Source organism: Sinocyclocheilus anshuiensis, unplaced genomic scaffold (genome assembly GCF_001515605.1).
Source record: "Sinocyclocheilus anshuiensis isolate Anshui unplaced genomic scaffold, SAMN03320099.WGS_v1.1 scaffold269, whole genome shotgun sequence".
Taxonomy (NCBI): Eukaryota; Metazoa; Chordata; class Actinopteri; order Cypriniformes; family Cyprinidae; genus Sinocyclocheilus; species Sinocyclocheilus anshuiensis.
This window is the reverse complement of record NW_015536474.1, coordinates 1,532,338-1,544,645: the sequence shown is the minus strand read 5'-3', so window position 1 is coordinate 1,544,645 and position 12,308 is coordinate 1,532,338. Positions and strand designations below refer to the sequence as shown.

Here is a 12,308-nt window from a genome sequence, read left to right as displayed (position 1 = left end):
GTGGCATTGCGTCCCAGTCTGCAGTGCCCCCCTGTCTGTCTAATTCCACGGGTGCGGCGGGGCCACTTTCTAAGCGTCAGCCGGGACATGGAGCGTATGCATCCCCTGTAGTCTTTAAAGAGGGTGACTTACATTCCCCTGGGCTCCTGTGAGAATGACTGTGATGACAGTGACGTTCACCAAATGGGCCGCAGGCATCTGTGTGGCTGGAGATGCTGCAATGTAGGTAAATTACATATTGTCACACTGCAATTTTTACGTCACCCTTACAACATGCCTTACCACGCACTGACTCACTTTTTAGGTTATGTAAGTGACGCAGTAAAATTTTACTTTTACTTAACGCTCAAAAGTTTGGGGTTAGTAAGATGTTTTTTTTATATACTTTTATTCAGCAAGGATATTAAATTGAGCAAAAGTGACAGTAAGACAATGTTACAGAAGATGTCTGTTTCATTTAGATGCTATTCTTTTGAAGAATCCTGAACAAAAATACATCAGTTTCCACATAATATATTAAGCAGCACAACTGTTTTCAACATTGATAACAATAAGTAATATTTCTTCAGCAGTAAATCAGCATATTATAATGATTTCTGAAGGATCATGTGACACTGAAGACTGGAGTAATGATGCTGAAAATTCAGCTTTGCCATCACAGGAATAAATTACGTTTTAAAATATATTAAAATAGAAAACAATTATTTTAAATGGTACTAATATTTCACAATATTACCGTATTTTTGAGAAGAGACTTACTGACACCAACAGTATATTATGTGGCATATTAACAATAAAAAAATATATTTAACTTAAAAGAAATAATGTACAGTGGAATGGCTTTAGTGGCCGAAGGTCTATTTCACCTTCAAAAACAAGAATGTAACCCAAAATCTACAGTTATTTGCTTTATTGCAGTAACAGTAACTTTTAAAAATATTACATTAGCTGACATTGAATTGCAATGAATTACTGCAATAACTATTGGCAAGATTTTAGACAAACACCAGCTGAAAACAATGACTAAAGAGCTATAGTTAATATTAATGTGTTAATATTCACCCAAAGTCTGTGTGGACATTAATCAAGGAATGTTATTTCAGAAGTAAAGCATTTTTTTCTTCTTTAAAAAAAAAAAAAAAAAGATATGAATTGCCTATAATAAGCACAAACTTGTACCAAAAAAGGGAAAAGGCTTGATTTTAGATTAAAGTGTAATAAACCTGTTTTACTTCCTTTATATATAATCCATTTCAGAGTTCAACAAGATTTTAACCATCAGCAACTGAGTGAATCATGAAAAGTGCGCCTCACATACCAGAATGGAGATGATTGGAGCAGAGCAGCTGAAAAATAATAGGGATTCGTGACGTCATCCAAAAAGGACTGTAATTTCAGAGGCGAGACACTGAAACAAAAGCCATTACATTTTGATTAAAGATTATTATTAGAAGACAAATGGTTTTATCATTTACTTTAAGAAAATAAATAGGTTTGATTTTATGTTGACTATAGGGTTATCACTGTTAACCAAATCATTACAAATATTCTTGATTTAAATAAAGCTGAAATAAAATAAAGTATAAATATTAGATGAAACACCTAAATGAAACAAAAATGACAAATGTTGCCTCGGCAACACTAAAATCACTAACTGGAAATAAATCAATAAAAACTCAAAATAAAAATAAACCTAAAAAGTGATATTTAAAAACTATTATAAAATAAATAAAAAATAAACTAAAATAAAAATAAATTAAACCTAAATAGTAATATTTTTTAAATATATATATAATAAAAAATACAATAAAAACTATGTAATAACAAAAAACAAAAATATCAAAATAAAAGCTAATTGAAAATATGAATAAAAACTGTAAATACTACATAAATACTACAAAAATAACACTTAAACTGGTGAACACAATGTACATGAACAAACCAACGCCAGTCCAGTAGTGTGCTTTCCATCACTTATAGTTTCCTTTATTCTGTTACAAACATACATAGCATTTTCTAAATATAGACTTTAAAAAAAAGGTTTAGCCATGGGAAAAATGGAAGGCCGCCCGTTCTGATAGAGGCAGTCTAGTGCGGGGGGCGGGGCTTGATGGGATGGGTGGAGATACTTTGAGTATCTGAGACCTGAGCTCTTGACAGTGTCCTGCAGTAGCCATGAACTAGCTCCGTAACTTCAGTATCAAGTAACAGATAGAAAATGAATCGAGCAAATATATATATATATATATATATATACGGAGAATGCCAAGAACCTGAGTTTAAACCAGACGAGGGCATTCCGACGTTAAAATATCTGCTGAACACTTAAGATAGTGGAAAAATAGCTACCTTTCGATAAAGATTGTTCTATGAATTGCTGCCCTTGTGCGTACAGTCAGGAAAACGTGGTTGACACATGGATGCTGTTAAGAGCTCGGGTGAGTCACCTGAATAACAGAACATTCTTTCAGAAGTTTTCCAATCGTTCGTACAGTGGTACAGAGGTATTGTTCATTCGAAAAGTATGCGGACGCCCCACACAACTTTGCACAAATCCCAACCTCAGGAAACAGGACGACAAATCGGCCAATTTTTGACAGGAAATGAACTCATAATCCCAACCCTCTGGATGAGTATTGCTTCCTGTCCCTTTTTGTTGTTTGTTTACTGACAATAAGGCGGAAACAAAACACAAACGTTTACAGCACATATATATTTATATATAACACATCTGAAATAAACACAGCCAAGTTCAGTCGAAAGAAAGTCCATTTCTGGTGTTCTGCGAGAGATTTGTGCCCGATTACGTATTTGAAATGAACGAAAAAAGTGCTGCGATATTCAACTCCACTTTGAAGCTTAGCAGCCAAGAGGGTTTTAATGCATCTGTCCCTCAAAGTGAAGAAAAAATACTTTCAAATGGCTTTTTGTTGTCATTTACATGTTTGAAACAATTAGTCTCAGTTTTTCCACATGACACATTCACTATTAGTACTGATGGGACATGCAATTAAAATTAATGCACAAACGCTGCCGATTTAGACGCCAGCGTAACCACAAAGTGCTAAAAACATGGCAAATCTCCTTCCTAAAGCGAGCAGCGAGTCGTGTTGTAAAGCCAACTCAGCCCCCCTCGAGTCCCGAATGGTGCCTCCCATCTACAAATGCTCAGTTTAGCGGAGCAACCCGAACAGCAGCTGAGGAGGGGGGGAAACGCAAGAATGTCCTGCTAACAGCTGCTGTGTCACGCTTTCTATTGCCGTTTAGGCTCGGCTGCCAAACCGGGGCCTGTTTTTTAAGGTTGCACTGAAAACACTCAATGCTGTATGCTACGACGTCAAACGACGGGTTTTTCTCCACTATACGGTCTGCTGATGTAATAACATTTGCAGTGGCGTGCAAACGACTCAACAATCGGGCCCTTGTGCCTCGCCGCACTACAGAGCAAACGGCACAGCTCAATCCACGGCCGCCAGGGCAGGAATGCTCACTCTGTTCATGCTTCTCGCATTAAAATAGCTGGCCTGCTAAGTCAGAGCGCTGTTGAGGAGAAACAGCTGCTGCAATCATGGAAGTACAGAGAACGAGCGCAGAGATTGGCATCCGTTAACAATTCTGCGGCCAACAAATAAGAGTGTGTGAAAATATTTCATAACACGGGATGCAATTCGTCCATCTTGCGTTTTAGGAAGGATCACAGCAGTACACATGACTTCGACAGCTGCCATTTAACACGAAACAGGTCAAAGGAGGCTTTACAAATCAGCACAAAACTCTGTTGCTCCCAAATAAAAAAAAAAAAAGGTTGTTCAATTCTTCGCCGTGGATGCAAGCATATCGCATTTTGTGTTTTTGCTAAAGTGCATGGATGAAATGTGTTTGACGTCGTTAACAATCTTTCTCCATCATAACCCACTGGTCTACTTGGTTATTTTTATAATATTTTTGGTGAAAGGCTAAACAAAAATCTCGCATTAATATAGCTGCAGATACTACGCAAGAGAAAGCAATAAATTAAATAAAAAGGCAAATGCAGGACGGGCATGCACAGAAATGGACGCACGAGACCACTGGAAAGATGTTTGATATTAATTGCGTAGAAAGAAAACGTAATGAAGTGCGTGCTGTAAATTCAAAAAGGTTGTGGGAGGAGCTTGGGAAGGTGACGTTTCGCAAGGCTAATCTAGTCTTCCACAAAACAAATACACTGGACAGTCTTCCAATCCCAGCTTATTTCTCTTTTTTACAAAATTAGCTTCTTGAGCTTTAATTATTCTGTAGTTTATATATAATTTTTACTTTGTGTATTCAAAAATATGCTGGTTTTTTTTCGTATTCTCTGATAAAGAACAATCTCACATAAATAAAAAAGACAACGCAAAAGGGGACGGGGTGAAAATACACTCGCCCATGTAGCTCTGTCCTTTATATTAACTAATATCACGCATCTATTGACTTAAGCAATCTGTCCTTAAATATTCAGAGGGGACTTGGACCCAAGTCGGAAAAAGACTAAGCTTTTTGTATGTTGACCCCAAAACCAAAATATATCACCATCACTTTATAGCACCGGTGGAAGGATGTGCACAAAGCAACCATTTTCATCAATAATGCCTGTAATAAAGTCAGATTATGACTTTAAAAAGTCTCGCCATGAACAGCCGAGACACACAAACTCAAAACCAGGGGGTCAAAATGCTCCAAATCTGAATGCTCAATCAAATTGACCAAACCATAAAAGTCATGTTGATGCAAGAACAAAAAAGGGAACATCTTGGGGAACATCTGTCTATAAAAGGGAAAAAATAATCTGGGAACAAAACTTCTGATATACGTTTAGAAAGTCCCATGCTGCCTTGGTAGGAAACACACCATGAAGACCAGTGACGCTATATATAGTATATATATATAGCCTGGTTCTATCATATACGTGCCGCTTTGGAAATTCAGCAGCCTTGGCGTTGATGCAACAAAAGTTTAATTATGAGCTAAGACAATTAAACTTGCTGGTTTCACAGGACAAGGCAGCATCAGGAATAAATCAAACCCCATGAGACATCCTTTGCCCCAAGGCTTCAAACTTAGATGACCCCCCTCTCCAAACCCTCACCACATAGAAACTTCACAGATCTATTTTTCTGTCCGATGAATATTTTAGTAGGCTATTTGAGTTCAGTTCATGCACTTATTGTTTCACACATCTCCTGGGGTCAGTCGTCATCCACGTCCTCGCCCTCGGACTCCTCTCTCCTCTCGTACATCTTATCCCGTTGTCTCTCCTGGATCTCCTTCATCTCCTCGGCGTAGCGGCAGAAGGCTCCTCCGAACTTGCCCCAGGCCTTGAAGGGGATGGTGATGGAGTTCCTGTAACTGGGCTTGACCTCGCTGACCCTCAGGAACACGCCGTACTTGTTGGAGCCCACGTCGAAGAAGAACCTCTTGGAGTCCACCATGATGGAGGTGCCCTCGGGGAGCTCGCCGTAGCCCCCCGCGGCCCCGGGCCCCCCACTAAGCTCCTCGTCCTCCCCACCGTAGTCGTCGATGAGCTTGGCGAGCGCGTCACGGAACTCGATCAAGCCCTGCGCCGGGAGCGCGATGGTTTGGCCGGTCTGCACGCCGCCGCCGGGACCGGCCCCTCCTCCGCCGACGCCGAAGCCGGGACCTCGGTTGACGGTCTGGCGGATGCGCAGGAACCTCCCGCGCTGGTTCTCCTTCAAGTCGAGGTAGTATTTGCGGTTCTCGCGTACCAAGAACTCGCTCTTCAACGCCCGCCGCGGGCCTCCGTCATCGCCGGCGGACGACTGCGCGATCTGCTCCGGGCTGCTCGGCCCCAGCTGGGCGTAATGCTCGATGAAATCCCCAAGGTAGTCGCGGAACTCGGCCGCCACGGACATGGAAAGAGTCAGGCGGCTCTTGGAGCCCCCGGCGCCCACCTCCGCTATCTTAATGAAGCGGCCCTTCGCGTTCTGCTTGACATCCAGGTAGAAGCGCTTGTTCTGGATGTCCAGGCGCTTGGACGCCAGCTCCTGGGTCTCCTGCTCCCGCTGGAAGTGCTGGAGGCCCCCGCGCTCGCTCCCGCTGTCTCCATCCGCCATCTTCAGCACCTCCAGCCAACTTCTCCCTCAGAGAAACGCTCCTCTCTGCCCTGCTCCAGCAGGCACGGCTCTCAGCGCCGCAGCATTGGCCTCACATCTGCCAATAACAGGCGACGCGCTCTCGCGGGGTCACCAATAGGTCTGCGCGCTTGTCACTCGGAGCGCGAGGGCGGTGCGTTTGGGCGTCATTGGTTAGAGACGTTTCCTCCTCCTGTGCAGGCATTTCCTGTCCTTCTGGAGCTCAGCTCAGGCTTTGAAGGAGAACTAATAAACATTCTCTTTTTTTTTTCTTTTTTTTTTTTTAATCAGAAGTCAGAAAGAGCTTTATTGCCAAGTATGCTTGCGCAATGGAGGAAATTGTTTTAGCTTCCACACAGAGACAACAACGACACAGGAGACAATAAAAAAAATAAGACGAGAATAAAAATTTAAACATAAATAAACAAAAATAGAAAAAATACATTGAAAAATAGTCTAATCATTTATATATCAAAGTAGGCTACTTGATTGTTTTGTATTGCCAGTGCAGCTATGAAAATAGATACAAATATGACGTGCATTTTATGTTAATATCATAACAATATAAAATATAATGTATAGTGAATGTGAACGAAATAACGAAATAAATGTGAAATTAACATATATATATATATATATATATATATATATATATACACACACACACAAATAAAAGAGAAATAAACATATATATATATATATATATATATATATATATACACACACACACAATATATATATTATATTCGTATTTTTCAAAAACTATAATAGGCTACTTTGAAATTCTATCTCCTTTCAAATCCATACCAGATGATGCTGCTGAATTATCAACAATACTTTTGCATAACAGTTTTATGTAGCGTTTATATGCACACATTTATGCGTATTTTATTTTCAAATCTGAGCCAGGATCAGCAGTTTTCCCTCTCTTGAAGTATGAGCTATGACGTAAACGCTGACTGTAGATCAGCTGCTGAACTTCTGCCTTTATGTGCGGGATGACGTCAAAGGTGACGTCGGGGTTTAATTCCCGAGGTCAGTGTGTTGTGAAAGTGATTTACAATCTGAACTGGATAATATCTATCAAAATTTGGCACGGGGAGCTTTCATTCGTTCTAGATGGAAATGGATAGAACATGGTGAAAGGAATACCAAATACTTTCTTAACCCTTAATCGGTCCCTGGGGTCCAGCTGATTTCCATATATAAATGAAGGACTAATACTAGAGCACAAAGGCGACATGGAACAAGCATGTTCACTCTCTCTCACACACACACACACACACACACACGCAGGTGTCTGGGGCATTTTTTTGATTTTGGCAAATAAAATCAGACATAAAGTGTGAAGAGGTAGACATAACACACCACACACACGCACACACACACACAGAAAGAGAGGGAAAAGAGCAGATAAAAGAAAGAGGAAAGGCAGCTAACCTTTTGCACTCTGAGAAAGTTTACTGTTTGATTGATTTTTGGCTTATTTCAAATGATTTATTAGATAGTGTGGAAGAAACAAAAGTAGAACCCTCGGTTTTTTCTGATCATAATATGATCACTTTAGTAATCTGCATAAGGAATAGATCAATTAAATTTAAACCAAATTATTGGAAATTAAATAATACACTTTTGAGTGATGAATTATTCAAAGAAAAAGCCATACAAATTATAAATGAAAATTTGTCAAAAGCCAAAAAAGATCAAATATATGGCAAACATTGGGACTATACAAAATTTCAGATCCGTAATATGGCCATCAAAAGGGGAAAATAATTATCTAAGGAAAAAAGAATGAGACAAGACCGAATACTTAAGGAAATAATTTTTATTTATGAAAAGGACGAGCAAACGCAATCTGATATTAATATGTTAATTGAATTACAATCTGAATTGGATAATATCTATCAAAATTTGGCACGGGGAGCCTTCATTCGTTCTAGACGGAAATGGATAGAACATGGTGAAAGGAATACCAAATATTTTCATCATTTAGAAATGTTAGTGTTAATAATATATATAAACTTCAAATTAATGAGCAGGTATCCGAAGATCCTAAAACAATTTCTGATTTTGTGGAAGAATTCTATAAAAAACGATATTCTGAACAAAGTAGCCATAGATCAAATTTTCTTTCTCACATAAAAAATGTTGCACAAGGTATTGACGAAACACAGAAAGAAGTTTGTGATCAAGACATATCCTTAGAAGAATTAAAAAAGAACATTAGCAAGTTAAAAGATGATAAATCCCCGGGGAATGATGGCTTAACAGGTGAATTTTATAAAGTATTCCAAGATTACATTTTTATTCCAGAAGTACTTACATCGAAATGTTGCAGGGCAGTGAATCAAACATCTAAAAAATTTATTATTACATTTTCTATCTTTGATATCAATACCGTTTAATAAGATCTCTTTTTTAAATGTTGATTGCTTAGATTCACTAAATCCCTTTAAAAGCCTCACAAATCCTGCTGGTATTGCATCAATTACAATACTATTTTCACGCAGAGGTATTGGAATACCAAATTTCTCTAAAAATTCAGTATATGTAAGTAAATATCCATGAAAGATATATCACAAGTTAAGAAAACTATAGAGTGCCTTAATATATTTTCTGAAGTGTCAGGTTTATTTTTAAACATTAAAAAATGTACCCTTTTTGCACTTAAAGACAATGGTATTCCTTTTACCCAATTTGAAGGTATTCCAAATAGAGAGGAAGTAACTTATCTTGGTATTAATATTTGCAAAGATCAGTTAAACGGAGTACAATCTAATTTCCAACCCCTTATGTTGAAAATTAAAAAGAAATTTGATATGTGGCTCATGAGGGAATTATCACTCAAAGGTAGGATTCTTTTGTCCAAAACCGTTATCTCGTTTAGTCTATCCTGCTAAAGTGTTAGATGTACCAAAATCTTTTCTTAAAAAAACTGATTCAACTCTATTTAATTTCATATGGAAAAACAAGCCTCGCTATTTAAATAAAAATAATTTATGTAATTCGTATAATCAATGTGCTTGATTTTGTTATGTCTAATACAATTTTCAAGTTGAACTGGCTTAAACATTATATTAAACATAAAGATGAGATATGGTATATCATTCCAAATCTTATTTTTGAAAAAGTTGGATGCATAGAGTTTCTTTTGAAGTACGATTTTGAGGTCAACAAACTCCCCATTAAGTTATCTAATTTTCATAGACAGGCTCTTTTATATTGGATTCTTATATACAAACATAATTTCTCTCCCCATAGGCAGATAATTTGGAATAATAAATATCTTAAATATAAGAACAAATCAGTTTTCTATACTAATTGGGTTAAAAATGGTATTCTAATGGTCTCACAGTTGATAAATAATGACTGCGCTTGTCAAAGGAGGGGGCTTTGTTGAAAACGACGCGTTTGAGAGAGGCGGAGCATAGAGGACCTACAATAATGTACAGTATTTGAAAAATAAAAAATTGTTTTTTGAACATTAAAGCATGTCAACATATTCTGTTACACCAAATACACAAAATAATTACTTCTGGAATAACCATTTTGAGAATATCAACTGGAAATTGATTTGGACTTATAATAACAAATTCTGTGTCACAAATAAAGTTAGTGAAATTTACTTTAAAATTATACATAATTTATATGTATGTTCAATGTATGTAAAATTTTTCTGGATTGATGTTGAATATTTCTTTACTATGTTGAGTGGATCTTAAATTAATATAAGGAAAAGTTATATTTTGTTATATTTTATTTTGATAAAAAAAGATATGGATAAGAGTCACATTTTTATACTAAATCTTCTAATATTATTAGGTAAGTTGTATATACACAAATGTAAATGGTCAGAAAGGAAGCCCAGTATCTCCCACTTCAAAGTTGACTTGAGGATTTATTTTGAAACTCTTCAAGGTCTTTCAAATCGGAAAGCAACCAGAACTATGGATACGCTCAAAGAACTAAACTCCTCTTTTCTATTGTGATGACTGATGTATATCCTCCGTGTCATTTTTTGTTTGTTTGTTTTTTTACAAAAAAAAAAAAAAGTGTTGTGAAAGTGATTATGAAAAGCACGCACATGAATAATTATCAATCTTTATCACTCTTTAATTGTAAGGTGATACACGTGTGTAACTGGTTGAACAACCCGGGTTGGGTTGAATAAGACTTAAATGATTGCAAATTGTTTTAATTATTGCTCTGTCCAACACAGTTCCTAATATTGTCATTCCAATACAAAAAAAACTGTGAAACTGAAAATGAATTTGGCCTATAATAAATATAGCATAATTATAGTATTTTACAGTTAATGAAAACTAAATCATTAGATGAGCAAAACATATTTAATTGATATCTCAAAAGGTATTTCTACGTTTTTTTTTTTTAAATCACTAATTATTCACCTATTGCTATTGCTCATGCACACTCTTGAATCACCTATGAGAAATTTTAACTGAAGTAGCCTATTAGCTTCATAACTGCACATCTGTGTACCAAAGTCTCTGCAAAACTACTCTTGAATCTTAATAAACATGCAGTCCAATGGTCTGGGATAAAACGCTAATATCAAATTACAAATTATATTTTTAAGTGAACAGTTTAAGTAGTGAAATATACTACAGATTTTATTTTAGTATTATTATTAAAAAAAATGTTTTTGATTAAAATCCTACAAATGTCTCCGCCCCTGGATGTCTTTTATGTTTCACATACAGAGTCTGTCAACAGCCAAGAACAGATCCAAGAATGCATAATTTATTTGTTAACTTTTTTGTTCAACTATTTTTGGGAAACCTTCATGTAAACATGAAAAATGAATATACATGATTGAATAAAAATTGATAGGCATCATAATTCAAACACAAAAGAATGCAAAAACTGTTTAGGCTGCTTATGTGGATTTTTGATTTTATGACTGAATCCCTTTCTTTTAATTAAATAAGTTTATTAATATATAGCTAGCCTACTGTAACCGTACCACACTGTAAAATAATAAATCAAGACGGAAAACAATAAATGTGGACTATTACGCCCTCCACTGTCGACAAATAAAAAGAAAATACACCCTCCTGTGCAAGCACAACCGACACTTTATTACTTCAAGAGTAACGTTTATTGTTTTTAATTATTAACAACAAATTTTCAAAAGGTAACGTTAAATAAATAGGTAGTACTTCAGGCCAAAATAACAAGATAGCCTACACTTACTAAATAGGAGTCGCCTAGCCTAAAATCTAACCTGCCTACAAAGTGAAGTAAAAAGTCACAGACTGGCCAAAAACGAGAGAAAAGAGGGAAAATTTGCCAATATGAGTTACTTTTAACCTAATACAGCTACAAAATTAAGCCAATACATTTAGATAGTTGAGGGTGAGTGAATTGTCACTTTTGGGTGGTATTTTCATGACAACGGCTATGGCAATCATATTTTACTTGAGGAACATAGGCTTTTAATCATATGATAATCAGGTTTTAATTCAATTGTTTTACTTACGTTTCTCGTTATTGTTGTGGTAATTCATTCATTTACAGGTCAATCTTCAGAAACAAAAAAAAAGGCGGCAAACCATCGCGCATGCGCATATAGTTAAAGTAAGGAGTCTGGTGGTGAGGCAAAATTATTTTTTTAGAACATGGCCAGGTAAAAGAAACTCGCTTTTTTGAGCATTTAAGTTTTTAAGACAAATCCCCAAAACATAAAGCACATCATCCTGTGAACGAGTGAAAGACGACTTGAAAGAAATAGGACGAAGAAGAGGAGCCATTAAATGCAGAAATACGAAAATACATTAAAATCGTGCTTGCTCAATTTTGTTCAAAATCCTGTTTGTTTTATGTAGCTGTCTTATATATATATAGGCCTAGCTAAGGTCATCTCATCGTCATAAACAGATATAAGCGCATGCAAAACGAAAGGGACTCACAAAGACACTTTTAGTTTTAGACGTGTTGAAAAGAGGAAGCTGAACAGAAAGAGACCTAAAATAACACAACTGATTTATTATGCATTGTAGCGTTTACAACAGAATACACGATAACATACCAGTTATGAGTCTATACTAGATTTTACTGTAATCGAAACATTCCCAATCACATCACAACAAAAAATACTTCATTTTTTTGTAATGAATAATGACGGCGGCACGCATGCGCACAAGACTATTGCGCTGGTGGTCTAATAAGAAA

At 36.6% G+C, this 12,308-nt stretch overlaps 1 protein-coding gene and 1 long non-coding RNA gene across 2 annotated transcripts; both read right to left on the bottom strand.

Annotated features, from left to right (window-relative positions):
* Window positions 1-22: 22 nt before the first annotated feature.
* On the bottom strand, window positions 23-11,689 carry LOC107657975 (uncharacterized). Its single transcript, XR_001630736.1, has 3 exons — window positions 11,617-11,689; window positions 1,319-1,408; window positions 23-215 (listed from the first exon to the last, which is right to left on the bottom strand). It is a non-coding gene; the product is annotated as an uncharacterized LOC107657975 (long non-coding RNA).
* LOC107657907 (transcriptional activator protein Pur-beta) lies at window positions 1,962-6,184 on the bottom strand. The gene has a single exon (XM_016446253.1). It carries the CDS (start codon window positions 6,093-6,095, stop codon window positions 5,211-5,213), a length of 885 nt encoding a protein of 294 aa, XP_016301739.1. The 5' UTR covers window positions 6,096-6,184; the 3' UTR covers window positions 1,962-5,210.
* Window positions 11,690-12,308: the final 619 nt, after the last annotated feature.